Source organism: Panthera uncia (genome assembly GCF_023721935.1).
Source record: "Panthera uncia isolate 11264 chromosome C1 unlocalized genomic scaffold, Puncia_PCG_1.0 HiC_scaffold_4, whole genome shotgun sequence".
In the NCBI taxonomy this organism is placed as follows: Eukaryota; Metazoa; Chordata; class Mammalia; order Carnivora; family Felidae; genus Panthera; species Panthera uncia.
Window position 1 is genome coordinate 71,114,450 of NW_026057585.1, and position 20,011 is coordinate 71,134,460.

The following is a 20,011-nucleotide window of genomic DNA, read 5'->3' on the forward strand; positions in this document are numbered from 1 at the left end:
AAACCCGACCAAAGAAGGTGGAAGGGTGAGCGGGGATGGTGAGAAAGTGGAGAGAAGAGTGCAGTGACCATTTAAAGGAGACTGGTTGTGATGAGAAGCCACAGAAAGGATGGCACCTACGGGGGGTAAGGGGTCCAGGGAGGCTTACATCTTGGTTTCTTTCTTGATTTCCTAAGACGTGAAAGACAATGTTTAAATGCTGCTGGGAAGGAGGAAGCAGACAGGGAGAGCGTGCCGACCCAGGATCCAGTGGACAGCGATGGGCGCAGTCCCGCAGGAGGGGAGGGTCCGGGGACCAGCGGGGTCAGCAGTTACAGAGTAAGAGGGCTTAGCTTTGCATCGAGCAGGATGGGAACCACTTTATCCAGCACCCAGGGGCCCGGCAGGCTCTGCAAGTTTTATGTAATTTTTACGCAAGTCACTCATCATCTCTGAGCCTCTGTTTTCTCATCTGCAAAATGGTGCCAGGGCCCACGGGTCTGTGTGGACAGAATGTGATGAGGTCTGTCGAGGGCGTGCACAGACATGACGGTTGGTGGGTCCTGCGTGGAAGGCAGCTGCTGCTCTCACTTGAAGTCTTAAAACAATGATGTGGGGGCACCTGTGTGGTTCAGTCAGTCAGGCATCTGACTCTTGGTTTTGGCTCAGGTCATGATCTCACAGGTTCGTGACTCGAGCCTCATGTTGAGCTCTACGCTCAGCACAGCACTTGCTTGGGACTCTCTGTCCCCCTCTCTCTCTGCCCCTCCCCTGCTTGCTCACGCGCGTGCTCTCTCTCTCTCTTAAAAATAAATACTTTATAAAGAAAACAAAACAAAATGACGTGGGTAGTAGTATCATCTTCATTTTAAGAGATGAGGAAATGGAGGCTCGGAAGGTTAAGTAACAAGTCACACAGTGATGGGGGGGTGGAGCTAGGGTTTGATTGGTGTTTCCAATTCTAAGCTCTTCCTGCAGCACTGAAGGCTCCCTGGAGGAGGGAAACTCAGGCCTCCCCATCTGACTGCTTGCGGAGTACTTAGAGGGGGTGAGAGCAGCTGGGCCCGAAGAGCCAGGGGCAGCCTTGGTGGGGAAACACATATCCTTGGTGAGGGTCAGAGTGGCATGGGAATAACGTAGAGGGCCTAGAAGCTACAATTTGCTCCCCATTTCCTCCGACTGCGCCCTGAAAGAGGCTCCAGACTCTCCCAGTCTGCCGCTGTCCGCAGAGCCTGTCCCTGTTTGCCGGTCCTTTCAGACGGGCCTCCTTGGTCCTCTCGGACAGGACTCTGCCCACTCAGGCTCCACTGGGTGTGCACCTCCCCGACACCCGAGGACCTGCCGACAGCAGCTCCACGATCTCCTTCTGCACTGCCACTACCTTAGTCCAGATGCCACCTTCTCTTGACTGAAGATTCGGCCCGCCCAGCAAGCTGCGTCCCTGCCTCCAGTCTAGTGTCTATTCAGCAGCCCGAGTGAACTGCCCCTCTCCTCTGACCAAAACCCTGCAGAGGCCTCCCACTGCTATCAAAACAAAACTTCAACTCCTTTCAGGGTGGACAGAGCCTCGCCAGGTCTGACCCCAGCCACTCCCCACCCGCCCCCCACCCCAGCCCTGGCTTCCCAGCCCCTGGAGGAGTGACGTTCCCTGTGGCCCCAGGACCCTTGAAGTAGCTGTTCCTGCTGCCACAAACCTTTCAGACATCCTCTTCACCCACGAACTCCTATTCACCTTCCTGATCTCAACTTAAACATCATTTCCTCAGAAAACCTTCCTTGGTCTCCCTGTCGCCGTCCGCTGCTCCATTAGCTCAGTTCCTGGCTTTAAGCTCTCTCGTAACTCTCCCCGCCTCTCTCACAGCACTGCTCACAGTTTGTTACATAGCACGTGTGTGAGGTTATTACTTTTTCTACATTTGGGGGGCGGGGAGTATCTGGTTCACAGCCGCTTCCTCACCCTGCTTTGCTTCCTGCCCCGTCCCAGTTGCCCGACCCAGTTCCTGGCACACGGGGGTGTAGAACAAGTGAAGGGGTGACCTGACGAGGGAAGGCATGCCTGCGGAGGATGGAGACCGCAGCCCCTCACACGCCAGGGGGAAGCCCGCTCCACCAGGGAGAGGAGCCCAGGGTAGAAACCCTCCTGGACTCCTGCCTCAACGTGTCCGCAGCAGAAAGCAGAGGCTGGAACCTGCTGAACCGGAATGGCCGGAGAGCGCGCCTGGGGGCGGGGCCTCCCCACCAAACAAAGAACCAGAAGCTGGGGAGGCGAGCCAGGTCTGGGTCACGAGAGAGAGAGAGAGAGAGAGAGAGAGAGAGAGAGAGAGAGAGAGAGAGAGAAAGAGAGAGAGAGAGAGAGAGAGAAAGAGAGAGAGAGAGACAGAGAGAGAGAGAGAGACAGAGAGAGAGAGAGAATGGCGAGGAGGGAAAAGGCCTAAGCAGTGCGGAGGCTGGATGGTGCCCAAGTCCTGGGGCCACTGAGGAGGCAGTACCCTGGAAGGCTGGAGAGAGGCCAGTGCCCCGCCCAGCCCACCCACCCGCCTGACTGGCAGAGCCTCCTGAGCTCCCCCCACCCCCCACCAGTGCTAGCGGGCAGGGCAGGCCCCTCCCCTTACTCAGGCCTCACCCTCCGCTTCCTGAACCCACCCCCACTCCCACCCAGGGGCCCCTCACCCAGCATGACAGCCAAACCCCACTACCCCAGCTCGTTGGTGTCCCACAGCCCTGCCAAGCCCCTGCCCCTTTTGTTCACCAGGCCCACCTTTGGGGAGCACAAATCTGACCAGGTCTCTTCCCAGCTACAAACCCTGGGCTGATTTCGGTCTCCCTACTCCCCTTCCCACACTTGCTCCTGCTAACCTCTCTCCAGGTTCACCTTTCCTGACTCTTTCAAAAGAGAGCACCTATCATGGGCCAAACAGTGTGCTGGGGCACCGCTTGGCTCTGGTGGGCTGGCTAGCCCCTACCCAGACCTGCCCTGACAGGCCAGGCCAGTGGGTACCTGCTTGCCTTTGCGTGTGCCCTGCCCTCTCGTGCACCCCACGCCCAAGCCTGTGGGAGCCTGCCCTGCATCCAGCAGCCCTCTGGGTTTCCCATTCCAGCACTGGTAACAGCTACACTGACTGATTACGTCCCCAGACATGCTGTCAAAATCAAGCCACTAGACCACTCTTGCCAGGTGCTGACTCAGGTGCTGCCTGGTGTTTAGTGGGGGTCTGAAGAACTTCACAGACCACGTGCCGGGAGGGGCTTTCTGCCCCCACCAGAATGTGGTTCCAGCGCTCCTCTGGACCTTCCCCCCTTCTTCACTGCACGGAGGTTGTGGGCCACACAGCAATTTGGGCAGCAGGTCCCAGAGGTAAGCCCTGGGACACTCTCCATTCAAGCAGGCCACTGACCCCATGTACAATGGGAATGAGTGGCCAAATAAAGGAAACGAGTGGGCTAGCTTAGACAGAGGGTGGGCACACTTCTGGGGCAGAGGGTGTTCAGCCAGCCAAGCTGGGCCACCCTGGAGGCTCCTCCACAGGGAGAGACGGACTGCTATTTTGTGCCTTCCCTGCAGAGCACATACACACACGTCCACACACGTGTACACGGAAGCAGAGAGCAGACACGTGGCCATGAGGGAGTGAGGGACAGCGAGGCAGGGGAGGGAGCTCCTGGAGAGGTGGATTTCCCAGGCCCTGAACCGCCTAATGAGCTGGGGACTCATTAACTCTGGCTCCTATGACCGTTCTTGGTGCCCTCCAGAGGGGAGCCTGCTCAGAGACAACCCTGGGCTCCCAGGGGACACACAGGGAGCCCCCAGGTCATGGCCCCAGATGCAGGGACCACATACTTGGTGCCAGGTGCCTCGAACATGTGACCTCAGTTAACCTTTCCAGGTAGGAATGACTACCCTTATTGTGCAATAGGAAAACAGGCCCAGAGAGAGAAAGCAACCTGCCAGAAGTGCCACGGAGGGCAGAGTCTACGCAGGCCACCAGGTCCTACCTAGCCGGTGGCCCTGCCTCCCCATAAGGCTGGCAGGGCAGGGGTATGACATGACAGACACACCCTCAGCTACTCAGGCCCCTGCCCTGACCCCATCTACCCCTCCAGCATCGGGCATCCTACTCCAGGCTCCTATGATTCCAAGTCACTAGGCTGTAACCAGGTCCTTGCTCAAACCTGATCACCTGTGCTGCATCCCTGCCTCTGTCCTATGCTATCCGGGAACAAAAGGGAGATGGTTTTCACTGTATCTCTTTCATGAGCTCCATGGAGAAGCCCAAGGGCCATCCCTATCCCCCCCGCCCCATCTTATCCCATTGTGCAACACCCACCATCAGCAAATATCCAGTCACTGTTCAGGGTTCCCTTCTTCCAGGAAGCCTCCCAACGCCCTTCCCAAGTGCTTAGATCACTACCTCTGTGCCAGTGCTGCCCCCCAACAGCACACACCGTAGTAACCCCCCACTGCATGTTCCAGAGGCAGGCCTGGGTGGCCACCTAGCACCTGACTTGCACGTTTGAGAAGGAGAAACCTCTTCCTGCTTGGGACCACCTTTAGCCCCCTACAAGCCTTCCCCTTGAGAAACCACAAAGACCTGGGCTGGAGGAGCTGCCCGCACCCCGCGTGCCTGGGTCTCCATCGGAGCTGAGTCGGCATTAACGCTGGGGCCTCTGGGCTAACTCTTGGCAGCTGCTTCTCCACCCCCCTTCCCTCCGCTCCCCTCAGAGGCCAGGGCTCCCATTCATTTGTCTCGTTAAGAGGCCTATAGAAACACATTTGTCCGCTCCGCGCTTCACTGCTCCGGTCGTCAATTCTCTGGGGCGCCTGCCCTACCTTTTGCAGTAGCTCTGTCCACGTTTGCTCAGTCACCCCTGGCTAGAAGTCTCCTAAGCCCAGCCTAAGCCTGGTCACGGTGGGAGGGGTACAGATCCAAAAGCGTATGTAGCATGAAGCAGGTCTATAGGACAGACCCTGCTTCACAGGGCCAAGTCACAGTCCCCAACCCAGGCTCCCCTCCCATGGCTCTCTGTCTGGGAGCAGAGTCCCACTCACCCTATTTCAGCATCTCCAGCTGGTTCCTACTTTCAAGACCCTGGTCCTTGGGTTCTGGTTCTTAAGGACCAGCATGGAGGTTCTGGGACCCTGTTCTAAAAATTGTTTCGCTCTGTCCCCCAAGTAGCACATGACCCAGACTCCTGGAGGAAGTGATGGTTCCAAGTGTGTGGGAACTGGTCAGGTGGGAGGACAAGGAAGAGTGTTCCAAGCAGAGGGATCAGAAGGAACAGAGGCCCGGGGAACATATGAGTGACAGAAGTCAGCATGGCGGGAGCCTGGGGCGGGCGGCAGAGTGAAGGATGAGGTTGGCAGAGGCCAGAAAATGCAAAGCCTTGAGAAGCATCGAGACCCCTAGGCTTGATCCTGAAGGCAACAGGGGAGGAGAGTGAGGGATTTTAAACTGAGCGGTGACACAGTCAGGCTTTCATTTTGCAACCTGACTCTTAGACTCCGGAAGGGAGAATGGATTATGAGGGAATGGAGGCAGGGAAGACATCAGGAGGCAGTTGCGTGCAAAAGCCCAAAAAAGAGCTGAGCGTGGCTTGGGTGAAGGCAGTGGAGAGGAAGGTGGATGCATTCCAGAGATGTTTAGAAGGGAGAAACAACAGAAATTGGTGATGGATTAGATGTGCGGAACGAAGACAGGGAGGAGGCCCTGGGCTCTGACTTGGGTGGCGGGGTGGGTGGTAATGCCATTCGCCAGGGGAGAGAACACAGAAGGAGGAACAGGTTTGGGGGGAATGAGGGTACACGTCAGGGCATGTTTGGTCTGAAGCAGGAGGGGAAGGCAGTTATTCTCCCAGGATGTGTTCTCTGAAAGTCCAGCTGGGCGGTCCTCCCTCTGCCCTCAAACTCCTGTCTGAAGGCCATGAGAGTGTCCGGGGTGAGGTCGGAGAGCAAGGACAGTATTTCAGTGTCTAAGGGCTACTGACCACACCTGACTGTTGACAAGCCTTTGCCTCCCCTGCCAACGTCAGAGTCACACCCAGTGACTTCTACCCCAACCTGCCCCTGCAGGCTCAAGCTCTCCAGCAGCCCCAGCTAGGCCTGGAGATCACCCCCTGCCCCCAAACCCAGCCCTGCTTCTGCTTGCCCAGCCCTCCCTTGGCCTGCACCTCAAAGCTCCCACTCCCCCTCAGCCCCTGCCCCCAAGAGGAATGCCCTCCCCTTCCCCTGGCCCTACCAGCCCCATCAGGGCCCAGCCTCTGAGGACAAAGGGCGGGGTGCCCTAGTCCCACCCCTCTCCAGGATCTGGTCCTGAATAATTAATGAGCCATTAGGAGAAAGGGTCTGGGAGGGGCAAGGATAGAGATCTGTGCCCAGATACTTGGAGAGGGGGGTGAGGGAAGCCCTATGGCTTGCTGACCCCCAGGCTGATCCCGGGGTTGGCCCCTGGCCACCTCTGGGCTCCGGACAGGCTGGGAACAGCGCCTTTCCCCAGGGACCTTGGCTCCGACCTCACCCCTCCCTGTCAGTGTGCAGATTGGCTAAATCTGCCCTGTGCTCCGCCTCCCACCAGTAACCAAGCAGTGGTAACCATGGTGACGGGGCGGGCTGCGGCCAGTCTTGTAGTGCCAGGCAGGGGGAAGGGCGGCAGGAAAGGAAGGAAAGTTCAGAGTTGGATTTGGGCAGGGGACAATCCCACTTCCGCCAACTCGAGCACGCGCGCGTGCACGCGCGCACACACATGCACACACACACACACACACACACACACGTCCACTGGAGCCCAGCATCCTGCTGGCCAGGTGCCATCTTCCCCGGATTCCCAATGCTGAGGGGCTGGTGGAAGGGGGATGCCCTTTTGCCTTGAAGGTGGTGGGGAAGGGGAAGGAGGGACTCAGTGTCCCCACATATGAATCCCAAGGGTCTAGCCCAGGGGAAGGGCTGTGGTGGCTCCAGCTTCTGATCTCTCCCTGGACCTGTGGACACATGTGGCATCCCATTCACACATCCATATAGATTCCTTGTGAGCCACCCCCCTATTCCCACTCAACTCTGACATGGCTCACACTGTGTCTTTTGCACAGATCTGCAGTGGCAGGCACAGTACACGCCTGAGCATGTCACCCAATGACCACATGAATCTTGGACATGGCTCACTCCCATCCCATAAAACAGGGGCATACTTAGACATGCCCCACTCTACAGTGCCTTAAGGGACATGCAGGCATTTCACAGGATGCTCCCAGGAAGCATGAGGCTGGAGTACTTCTTGGGAGGGGGGGTTATCTAACTGAGAGGGTGATGTCTTTCTAGGACAGTACGAGGTCTGGGGAGGTATCTAACTATCTTGCCTCTTGTAGTACCTGGTTGTGCCCCTCACCCTAGAATCTTGCTAGGAGGAATGCCACCTTTTAACCTGGGAGATCCCGCACCATGAGGGGTCAGACTTACTGTCACCATGGGCACCTGCCACCAAACCAAGCATCACGAGTGCAGGCACAAGGGGTACCATCGTCTTCCCTGGGGCTGGCTCTGGGGCCATCCAGGGCTCTAGCACCACGGCCAGCCACAGCCCAGGACAATCAACCTGTGATAGAGAGAAGGGAAGAGTCAGTTAGCTGGTTTCCAACAATGTCCCTACTGCCCACCTAATGCCACCTCCTCATCCCTACTCACCACCCAGACCCTGCTCTTCCTCACGGACCATCCAGAGTCTAGTTCAACAGACACCCCCACCCCCACCTTGGACTATGCAACGACCACCCAGACCCACAGAGCCCTGGCTCCTCACTGACTCCCCCTGCCCTTCCTCAGTGACCCCAAAGGTAATCCAAAAGTCACACTGTAGGGAGAGAGTACAAGAGGCCTTCAGGTCATTCTCTAAACCTGAGTAGGAGGGCAGGGGGCCACTGAGGCCAGAGGATATATAGGGATGTTCTGTCCCAGACCGTGAGTTTCCAACTTGCCTCCATAAGGGGACAGAAAGAGGGAAACAGGATTGGACAGACACAGAGACACACAGGTGGAGACAGACAAAGAGAGAGCAGTGAGAAGGTAGCAGACCCATGTAGGCTAGTCCCTGGGGCACCCCATTGTCTCTTCTCTCCCCAGCAGGGAGGGAGGAGGCAGTAGGCCAGACCCCGCATGCTGAGCACGGGCCCCAGAGCACAGACTTGTTAGCAGCAGACAGGATCCACGTATCAGAGGCTCGAAGCCAAAGCCACAACCCGTCCAGGCTCGCCAGGACGCGCTCTTGACAAGTTGTAGATGCCCTGCCTGACCACCCTTGTCCTACCCAATTCCCATGGCACCTTCCCACTCCAAAAGGAAACCATAGGGAAGTCCTACTGGCCAGGAATGGGGGGGGGGGTGGCTGGACCCTCAGATTCCACCCACATCACCCTTGCTCCAGTGGCCCATTACAGATCAAATTTCAGGGAGCTGCTTGCTGAGAACTGCCTTCCAGGCTGAGACAGGCACCTGTGCACAGGGAAGACCGTGTTTGGGATTGGCTCAATGCCTCCAGGCCTTTACTCATAAGGCTCCTCAGCCAGGTGTGCCCTCCCCACTCTAACAGACACCTGTATGAAGCCTTCAGCATGGCCACACCATACACTACAGATACACTGCTATCACTCCACAGGCCCAATGATGAGCTCTCTCCTATGCCCCCCCCAACCCAGGGGGTTTCAGGGGATCCCCAACAGTGTCCACTAGCACTGCTCACACCTTACTCTGAGCAGGTGGCTGGTGCCGTGAGAAGCCCCCCAGTAATGCTCTGAAAACACAACAGGACATAGAGGGGCAAGTGAGTGACAATGAATGCAGGGACTCTGGTGAGAGTCTTGATCAGATCCAGGTACTAGCTGACCCATAATGGTAACAGAATTTGCAAGGAAGGACAAGCCTGGTGAATGTGAAGGGGCAGGGCTCAAAGATGGCTCTGCTCCTTTCTGGAACTTGAACCCTAGTCTCAACTGGGACAGTCAGAGGTCCTAAGATCAGAGGGCGGTAGGTGAGCAAGGTGCAAAGACAAAACAGGAAGGACTGTGAAGTGGGGCGGGGGCTGACCGCAAAAGGCAAAGGGAGGGAGATGTCCTTTGTCCCAAGATCTTGCTAAAAGTCTCAGATAGGAGCTGAGAAGTAAAAGCAAGAGAGCTGAAGGGGGCGTGATGGGCACCGAGCCCCATTCACACCATACCTGGGGTTCCCACTCAGTGATCACAGAGCTCAGGTGGCTGAGGCTAGGAGAGAGGGAGTCCCTACCATGATGCCCCATACGGCCAGTCTGGGATGCAGGTCCCATATCACTAAGGCCCTGTCTGAACTTGATCACCACAGCGCTGAGATGCAGCCATGAAACCTACAATAGAATTCAAGTTCTCGGCAGCCATTAGGCGGCCAGCTATCTGGACAGACTGCTACAGGGGCATGGCCCCCTGTCACAATCATCCTATAGCCTGTGGTACAGATACCATGGGTTTGCAGCTCAGTGGTGCGTTGCACCAAAAAGTCGGGGCTAGTCCAGGTATCATAGGGTGCAACAATACCACATTTACAGAGGTTTCATTCCCAGGTGCAAATATTCTGGGTGTGCACCCCCCCCCCCCACCAGTGCAGACACCACAGGGGTACAACCCTCAGGAACACACAGCACGGGGAACAGATCTCCCTGGTAAAAACTAAAGGGGATAAAGCTACAAAGAAGAGATGTCATGGAGGTACAGATGTGCAGCACAATCAGAATGGGCTATAGTTTTCCGGTGTGATTATCACAAAAGTACATCCCTGTATTGGCCTTGGTATAGTAATCACAGCACTGTAACTCCTAGGTGGAGAGGTCATGGAGGTGTAGCTGTCTGGTCCAGACATCACATGAGTGTAGACACAGGGTACAGACATCCTGGGGATGCAACTCCCTAACAGCCTTTATAAGGATATCACTTCCCAATACATTATTGTACAGGTGTACCACTCCCCTACCCGGCATAGACATCATAGGGTATCAGTCCCCAGGACTGATATTAAAGGGGTGTGAGTTCCCAGTACAGCCATCACAGGGGCACAACGCCAGAACAGTGTCATGTGGTACAGTCTAGGATGAGATTCCGGCCATGGGTGTCAGAGAATTTGAGCCTCTGGTAACCCCACCCCCAGGGTGACACTTATTTGGGGATTCCAAGGACCTCCCACGTATCTGAGTCTGGGATACTCAGCTCACTGTTCAGATACTGAAAGCAGGACAAAGGTTAGAGAAATTGAAAACAAAGACATCCCCTCCCCAAAGAGCTTCTCCTAGGGGTCCATGGACACAGGGACGTGGCTATACCCAGAGGCGGGGGACACGGGACACACAAACATGGACACATTCTTAGGGAACTACTCTGGCAACCACACAGCTATCCAAGGCAAGGCCTCTCCGTCACCAGCTCCTGGCAAGAGCAAACTGCTACCTACCCCAAACACTGGAAACAGAGCCTGCTCCCTCATCTGAGTCCTGGGTCCCTGGGCCTGACCTCAGTCTAGTCCTTGGCCCTGCCCCCACCCCCAGAATGCTCAGGGTCATCTACGGGCAGAAAGTGGGAAAGGAGCAGTGAGGCAGGACTGATGCTAACGTTGCTGGGGTTGCCGAGAATTCAGTGCAAGTGTGAAGAGCTAGGCGTCCACTTCCCCCAGCATGGCTGGGTGAGTCGGGGATGAGAACAAGGCCTGAGCCCTTGACATTAACTAAGGCTTGTCTCTGAAGTGCACTGTGGGCCACTGGTTCTCCCACACTGATGTACTTGGGCAGGAAAACAACTCCATACTGTATGACATTACAGAATATAATTGGATATGATTTTTCTACATTCAGAATGGTTTTAATATATCCTTTTTCCTTGCTACATCAGTGCAAAGCTGCCAAATGCCCTTTCTTGGGAAGAACTGTCCGTTATTTCTCATATTTTGTTTTGGTGTTAAAAGGTCCTTTCTTGTATGCAATATGGGTGTTAGCAGATAGTGGAATTTTCCCATAATATCCTTACTTTGCAAAATAAAAAATTGCCATTCCCATGTCTGGCCCCCAAGTACTTTTGGAAAGTGTACTAGTTTGTGAAATCGAAGAGCCTGGGAATCACTGCTTGGAGGAAAAAGGAATGAGCAGGCACCACACCAAGCCACAAGATTCAAATAAGAACGTCATGGAAATGCATATAACACAGAGGCCATGTCACCTCTCCGTAGCCTGACCTAAGCACCCCTGCAACCTCAATGGGTGCCCCCAACTCCTGAGACCATGTTACGCCAGAGATGGGGGGGCGGGAGGGGCTCCCTGGCTAGAGAACAGCTGGGATCATTCATTCGGAGTCCTCTTCATGAATATGCAAACACAGATTGATTTGTTTCCCATGGGCACGTGTTATTATTCAAAAATATTAATTAGTCTCCAAATACCACCTGTTCCTACAGCTCCCCCACCCCCAGACCAGGACCCTGGCTCCCAGGAGGCTGGGGCCCCAAAATGACATCAACAGGAGAAAGGATATTCAGGGCCCCCAGAGGGGTCAGCCAAGAGGAGAGACCAGTGCTTGGGCGAGAGGAGCCTGAGGGCAGGGAGAGCCAGGAGCCGTTCATGTTCAAAGCTGCAGGCGGCTAACCCAGCCCTTTTGTCATGTCCTGGACAGTTCACCGCGTGGCACTGCAGCAGCGGCCGCGGAGGCGGAAACAGGCCTTGTTACACTTGGGAAGGAAAACCAACGTGTTTCCAACTCTCACCAAACCGACCGCGGGATTATGACGGGAATAAATCAGTCTCAGCCTCGACCCCGGCCCCAGGGAGTGAGGCAGCCAGCAGCAGGCAGCTTCGCTCAGCCAGCCAGTTGGCCAGAGTCTGTGAGCACTGCCTGGCACAGCCCGCCCACTCTCTTACAGCCAGGCCCCCTGCCCTCTCAACAGCGCTCAGCTTCTTGGGCCCCTGGGGAATGGAGGGAGGAACTCAGGAAGAGCGTCCCAGAGTCTCTCCGGGTGGCACAACGTCCAGCAGAGGCTTAGCTCGGGGCAGAAGACCAAGGGGACCAGCAAAGGCACCTGCCTCCAGCTATCGCCCCTAACCTACCAGTCCTCCAATTTCCTTCCTGCGGCAGTGGAACCTCCCTCGGGTTAACGCTCTCCAAAACCTGTAGACACACCTCTGCATTTGCTGTTCTCTCTCCTGGGAGGAATGCCCTTCTCTTGCCCCCAGCCACCTACTCACCCCTAAGAACTCAGCTCAAGCGACCCTCCCCAGTTTAGTGAAGACAGCAAGAGGTGGTGTAGACCAGTGGTTCTCAATCCAGGGTGATTCTGCATTCCCCTCCCCTCACCTCCATGGGATATCAGGCAATGTCTGGGGACATTTTTTACTGTCAAGACTGCAGGTGTCGGGGGGCAGGTGCTACTGGCATTTAGTGGGAAGATACAAGGAATGCTGCTAGATATCTTACAGTAATAGGCCAGGCCCCCGCAACAAAGGATTGTCTGGTCCAAAACATCAATAGTATCTAGACTGAAAAACCCTGATGTAGACAGCAAGATCCCTTGCTGATATAGGCCAGGGCCTGCCCCAGAACCAGGTCTCCTATCAGCACCTTGGGCCCTGTACCTAAAGAGGCCTCAGCCTGGCTTAACTCTTGTACCAGCTGTGCCAGGGCCTCAGGATGTTAGGGCATCTTCTCCCCCTCAAAGTGAGCCCTGCCTCCAGAAGCCAGGCAGGCCTTACAGCACATCTCCTGCACCCCTTCACACATGCCATCAGCAAGCGGCCTCCCTGGAAGACACAGAGCTCCACTTTCAGGCACCTCTTCCTGCTGAGGATGGGCTCCCAGGTAGGCCATACCCAGCTTCTGAGGATGGATAGGTGAGGGGACGCATGGTACCTCCACCTCCACCTCCCCGTCTGCCCGGGGACCCAGCCTCCGCCACACGCTGTATATTGCCCCAGTGCCCATCTCGCCATGCACAGGGCCTGGCCCGTAGCAGTACCCAGCACATGCTCAGTTCCTTTTCCTACCTAGCCCAGACCCATCTCTCGTAACCCTCTTCATCAGCTGACTGTGCAGAACTATTCAGTGGGTCCTCCCGGGCCCTGAGCCAAGGGGCAGCCATGGGCTATGCCTTCCAACAGCTTACAGAAGACGGTCCAACTAGAACTCATTCTCCCCAGCACCGCCCCTCTTCAGGTCCCCATCTTGGTGACAAGCACTACCAGCGACGTGGTCACCCAAGCCAGCCAGTCCTCCTCAAATTCTCTCTTTTCTTCACCCCATTCACCCAACTGGTCAGTAAGTTTGAATCTGCACTGCCTCCACTCCGACCTCCACGTGTCAGTAAGACCTCAGGAGTGCATACCTCTTTAGGGGGCTTCCGCCCTCAGATTTCTCCCAGTTCACCCTGCACACAAACCAATGCCCCAGGCAAGCTTATAAAAACGCAAGGTGATCGTGGCCCTCAAGCACATTTTGCTGCTTGATTCCATAGCAGACACACAGATAATGTTTCAGGACTGAACAGATGGGCAAATGGAGAGATGTTGCTTCTCTGCTTAGGAACCTTCGGTGTCGGGGCGCCCGGGTGGCTCAGTTGGTTAAGCATCTGACTTCAGCTCAGGTCACGATCTTATGGTTCGTGAGTTCGAGCCCCACATCGGGCCCTGTGCTGACAGCTCAGAGCCTGAAGCCTGCTTTGGATTCTGTCTCCCGCTCTCTGCCCCTCCCCCGCTCATGCTCTGTCTCTGTCTCTCTCTCCAAAATAAATAAACATTAAAAAAAGAAAAAAAAGAACCTTCAGTGTCTCCATATGACCCTCAGGAAAAAGTCTAGAGTCTTAGCCAACAACCATGGCTCCCCGTGCTCTGTCTCCCAACTTCCCTCTCTCCCAACCCAACCCACCTGCTCTATGCGGTGGCAGAAAGACGAGAGGAGAAGTGGACCTGAAAAAGATAAGGAGGTGCTCCAGATCCTGGAGGTACCTTGCTCTTTCTACCACAACCTACAGTTGATGGGAACAGACTTCCCTACAGAAACATGATGACTGAAAAAGCAGACAGTTCCTAGTGGAAGTCCCAGAATGTCACCCAGAAGCCTATTTCACACCTACAGCAGCTGACAAGCTGTATGTATATCACTCCCCACCCACCTCCATCAACCATTCTGGCCAGAAACCCAGGCACCATCCTGGACACCTCCCCTTCTTTCTCATGCCCCACATTCAGTCCTGCACCATGTCCTGTCTCCTCCACGTCCCGAAACAGCACTCACATCCCTTCTCTCCACGTCCATCACCACCTCCCTTCACCGTCACTCAGCCATATGCACACTGGACCATGTCACGCCCCGAGTGGCAACACTTCCATGGCTCGCCACCAGTCTCCATCACAATCTGAGGTGCTCAGCCTGGCCCACAGGACCCCTCTGTGCCCTGGCCCCCGCCACCTCTTGGGGCACACCCACCAGGTCTCTGCTTGCTCACACCAGTCACTCTTGGACAACCAGCACTGAGGGCAGGGCACCAGGGTCTCCACTCCTTCCTAGAGAGAGAGGAAAGGATGAGAAAACACCAAGAATTTCATCACAGCATAGTATACACTGACACAGAAAGACATGCAGAATTTGCTGTTTATGGAAGAACAACAACAACAACAACAACAACAACAAAGCAGGCGTCAAAACTTTGTGCAGGACAATCCCCATTTAGTAAAAATGCCCATCTCTTCACTCAGTTACTCTTTTCAGTACTCCCGAGCATCTACTAGTGTGCTGGGCTTTCTTCCGGGAACCCAGCATACAGCAAACAACACAAACTGAGACCCCCCCACCTCAGTGGTAACACTTGTGTCTGAACCCTCGAGGCACCCCTCCAGCTACCCCTCCAGCAGAGCCCAGGCCCCGCCCACCTCTGCACCTGCCAGCCAACCACAAGAACTTCCCCCTCTGATCCTCAAATGTGCGCTCTCTAGCCTGCCAGTGCCTGCAACATGTTGCCCACACTCTGTGCCAAGTACCCCTTAGACATCAGAGCCAATGGCACTTTCTCAGGAAGGCCTTCCATGATGTCCCAGACTACACGCCTGGACCTTGCCTAGGAGCAGTGACCACAAATGTGAGGAATTATTTTTTTATACAATTGTTGCAGGGTCACGACCACGAGCCTGGTGTGTGCCTGGCCCCAATTCCATATTCCCAGCGCTCAGCAGAGAGCAGGCACACAGTAGGTGCTTCATTAGGACACAATGAACGAGTGCATGGATGCATGAATGAGTTCATAGAAAACACCCCAGCTTCGGAGAACCACACCAGCATACATTATGGCCTTCAAAGAAACTTCCGAAGCAATATTTATTTTTGACTTTCTGCTTCTCTGTAATTTTTTAAATGAAGGTGTGCCCCTGGATGCCTCCTCTGCTGGCACATACACAGCCATGCAGCCCATCTCTTCCCTCTAGAACGATGACTGAGCCCCCACCAGGGTGGGCACCCTCCTGAGTGGGGTGGGGGCTGAACACACACCACCTCATCACAGCTCAGTGACCTGGCACCACTGGGGCCCACTCGACACAGGACGCACGTCACAGTGGGTTTCTCTTCGGCCTCACATGCACAGTGATGACCCCGACACATAGCAATTCTCCCGAGGCTCCTCCCAAAATGGACACTCAGGGATGGGGGTCAGGGAGTGCCCTCACCAACTCTGAGCCAGCCTCCCGCACCTGGGAATTGTCCTCACTTGAGATTGACCACCTTTGGCAACATGGGGGGTGTCCTTGGAAGGCCCATCATATCTGACCAAGACGGGCCCCGCCAACCCAGTACTGTCTCATGCTGACCCTGCAGCACACCCTCTCTGGCCTCCATTGCCCCCTGCCCGTGCCACTACCAGCAGTTCCGGCCTCAGGAGGGCTGCTCGCCTCCCTGTCCTAGTCCACTGAGTTTCCACAATGTTCCCTGTGGCCGCTGCTCCCAACACACAGGCTGCTGGGCGAGTCCGGGCAGAAAAACCAGCTTCCATGTCCCAAACTCCAAGGCCGGTTTGTCTGGGGACGCCTGCCTTGTGGTACCAAATGTGAGGCTACTGGCTCCACCGTTGCTCAGGGACCGTGGGACAGAGGGACAGAGTCTGAGGCAGAGAATGGGGAGGGTCCCCTAAGCCAGCTGGCTCTAGTGCCATGCCCGAGGCCATGCCAGGATGGACCTACACTGAGCAGGAGTCACACCTGAGAAGAGATGTGTGTCCAAAATGGCCTGGAGGTGGGTCAGAGAACAAAGAAAACAGGCAGAGACAAAACTCTGCACGTGGAAAGACCTTCAAGTACACGGAACAGCACCAGGGCAGGATTCTGGAACAGCCAGGATAGCACCTGGTACCACACCAGTCCAAGATCAAACCGGACTCAAAACAACCTAGACAGGCAATCAGAATTGACCAGCAGCAGCTCCCAGAACCACTCCAGACTCACCCTGGGACACACCTAGATCACGACCACCAGACACGCCCAGAAAGCCAACTAGAAAGCTACTCAGTGAGGACTTGACTGGTACTGAGCCCAAGTCTGCAATCGCTGGAAAGGCCTCAGAAGTGGTGAGGCTGGCAGCAACGACCAGGATCAGGTAAGAGGCCTTGGCACCAACACAGGGCTGGCCCCCAGGAGGCCTCTCGGTCACCTGCCACACCTGGAACCCAGCCTGGCAGCAGGACCAGGAGCAAGCTGAAATCAGAGGAGCACAGGCACTGGGGGCCCTCCAGAGCAGCTCCCCGGCAGGCCCTAGGACTACCAGGAACAGTCCCCGGAAGCGGCAGCTAGAACAACGCCAAGGATCTCGACTCAGGTCATGATCTCACTGTCGTGGGACAGAGCCGTCGTCGGGCTCTGCGCTGATGGTATGCAGCCTGCTTGGGAATCTCTCTCTCCCTCTCTCTGGCCCTCCCCCACTTGTGCACGCGCTTTCTCTCTCTCAAAATAAATAAATTAACTTAAAAAAAAACTTTAAAACAATGCTGAGGAGCAAAAACCGCTGTTCTCAGATCTGGAGGTTGGGGACACAAAGAGACCGGTGCATCTGGACCTCAGACGCAGAACCTCATTAGACACCCAGGGCCCAGGTGGGGTGGTGGAAATGGGGAACTGAGCGTGCTGAGGCCTCTAGTCTTCTCATACCAGCCCACCAGAAGGTCAAATACACCTGAGCCATACACACAATCCCAGAGATGATGACAAGGGCAGAAGGCTAGGGGCCAGGCACTCTCCTTGCTGAGCTCCCCCAACCTGCAAACCTCAGCTCAGAACTGCAGTTACTTTAGGCGAGCAGATGCCCTAACCTTAACAAGGTATTGTCTTACTTATTTTTAAATTTATTTCTGTTTTATTTTATTTTCAAGGTTTATTTATTTTTGAGATAAGGAGAAAAAGAGGGTGCAGGCGGGGTGAGGAAGGCGCAGAGAGAGGGGGAGACAGAGGATCCACAGCAGGCTCCATGATGACAGCAGAGAGCCCGATGCAGGGCTCGAACCCAAGAACTGTGAGATCATGACCTGATCATGACCGTCAGATGCTTAACCAACTGAGCCACCCAGGCGCCCCTATTTATTTTTTTAAAGTTTATTTATTTTGAAAAAGAGAGCATGAGTGTGAGTGGGGGAGAGGCAGAGAGAAGGAAAGAGAGAATCCCAAGCAGGCTCCTCACTGATAGAGGGGCTTGAACTCATGAACTGTGAGATCACGAGCTGAGCCAAAACCAAGAGACAGACACCTAACCGCTTAACCGACTGAGCCACCCAGGCTCCCCTTACAAGGTATTGTTTTAAAGGCCACCCCCCACCCCCAATTCTGATAGGGGTGGGTTTGCACCCACTATTAACGACTGCTGATACCATCGAGACACCATTGCTTACTAGATGCCAGGCCCTGTTCTAAGCACTTCTTGCATATTCGACCTTAATCCTCATAACAACACACGGCATGGAATTGTCTTAGGCCCGCTTGACAAAGGAGAAAACGGACTCAGAGATGTTAAGCAACTCGCTCAAGGTCACACTGTTACTAACAGAGTGGCACCCCAACAGTTAGGAACCAGAACCCACACAACCCACTGAGATTGTGGGCTCCTGATGAGCACAGCTCAGCACGCTCTCAGAGAACTCTCCGTCCTTCCTCTGGCCCAGCTTTCTCTCCCAAACTCCAGATCCTCACACCCAGCCCCCTCCTGGATGTCTCCCCTGCCCCCACTGGACCTCAAATGCCCCAAGCATCTCAAAGACAAGGCGCCCAACCATGAGCTTGTTATCTGCCCCCCCAATCTCCCTCTCCTCCCCAAGTTCCCAGCTCAGTGAACCTGCAGGGCCTTCAGTAAAGGCCTCACCCAGTCGCTCCCAGGAACCCGGACCCCTTCCTCTTCCTCTTCCCCACCCCCACATCCAATAAATCATCCTGTCCTGATAAAGGTGCCTTCTGAATCGCTCCATGCTACTCCCCTATCTAAGACACCATCACCTCTCACCTGATTTCCTCCTCAATGGGCATCGTGGGTCCATCCGCTTCCCATAGCCACAGAATCCTCTTCTGGAAACATCTGATCATAGCACATTCCACACCCCCTACCCAAGCTTTAAATCTTTGGCAGCTTCCTTCTCCCTTCTGTGTTCTCAAAGTAAAGTCACAGCTATTTAAAACAGGGCATTAAAGGCCCTCTGATCTGCTGTATCTTGGAATACGTCAAGACCTCTGAGTCTTTACCCACACTATTCTTTTCTGCCCGGAGTGCTCTTTCTTCAGCTGGAAAACTCCTGTTCATTCCTCAAAACTCACTTCAGATAGCCCCTTCTTGGGCTCTTCTGGGACTCACCTCATTTTGACCCTTGAACTCTCCCTTGCCTCATATGGAAGCAGCTCATCCAACCTTGTAACTTTGGCTCAGAATTGTAGCTGCTTTAGATGAGCTGATGCTGGGCTCAACCACAGCAGTTCCTAAGGGATGGGCTCCCTCTTCCAAAAGCTCCTAGTCCCATAGGAAGCAAGGCAGCTTGGCTGAAAGTGCCTAGCCCAGTGTCTGGCACACAGTCGGCAATCAATAAGAGTCTAGTGAATTGTTCTGCATTCCCATGATGCAATCTGTTCCCCCAGGGACCATGAGCTTCTCAAGGGCAGGGCCCTGGCTGCAAGCTTGGCCCAAGCACACAGCAGTGTCAGTCATACGAGAAGGGACTGCCACTGCTGATTATGCACTGCCACACATCTCCCTTAGATTCTCACAACAGCCTTGGGACCAATCAAGGTTGGACGAGATGCCCCATTTCACAGGAGGGGAAAACTGAGACCTGGGAAGGAACAAGCTAGAAAGTGGAGAAACTGTGACATGTCTCAGCCTCTATCAAAGAGCTGCGGGGCCCACTTGAGGGTCCTCAACACTGAACTCCCAGTTAGGGCTGACGGAAGAGCTTACAGACCACAAATTGCCAGGGCCAGCATTTTGCTGCATATCAATACAATTCCCAAGAAAAGCTCTTCAGTCATCTACTCTTACTGCAGCCATCCCTCTCCAACTGCTCCATCAGCCCCCAAATCAACACCCCCAACACCACCCCCATGCTCACAGTGTGAACAAGGCTGAACAGAGGAAAGGTCAGGAGCTGCAGGGCAAAGAGCAAGAAGGAAGGAATAATATTAAAACAATGCCCTCATTAAAGGAAAGAAAAAAGGGAAGAGGAAGAACAACTGGAAAAGAAAACAAAACTACAGACACATTTCAAATAATAAGGGGGAAACTGAGCCAGCCAAAAAGTGCAAGAAAGTGTGTGCAGGAGAGTGCAAAATTCTGTGGGTGTGCACATACACACGGTTCCTAGGGATGTGCAAAGAGGTGTTGTGAGGGCACAAGCAAACAGAGTGGTGCATGGCCATGCGAGCACGGTAGATTTCTGAGCTCCGGCTGCTGTGCAGGCCCAGGTGTGCAAGTGTGAGGGCAAGAAGGCAAGTGGATGCGCGGGGGGGGGGGGGGGGGGGGGGGGGGAAGGAGGGGGGGGGGGGGG

At 55.0% G+C, this 20,011-nt stretch overlaps 1 protein-coding gene across 5 annotated transcripts in view; it reads right to left on the reverse strand.

The window, feature by feature from the left end:
* The window catches only part of PTPRF (protein tyrosine phosphatase receptor type F), an 88,258-nt gene that overhangs the window by 65,954 nt on the left and 2,293 nt on the right, over positions 1 to 20,011 (reverse strand). For 4 of the 5 annotated variants that reach the window (XM_049617308.1, XM_049617306.1, XM_049617311.1 and 1 more), the window contains exons 2-3: positions 14,443 to 14,519; positions 7,427 to 7,562 (exon numbers count right to left, since the gene is read on the reverse strand). In XM_049617308.1, the coding sequence (XP_049473265.1) occupies positions 7,427 to 7,517 (91 nt within the window). In that variant the 5' untranslated portion in view covers positions 7,518 to 7,562; positions 14,443 to 14,519. The remainder of the gene's footprint in view (positions 1 to 7,426; positions 7,563 to 14,442; positions 14,520 to 20,011) is intronic. The other variant, XM_049617307.1, reaches the window with a different exon arrangement.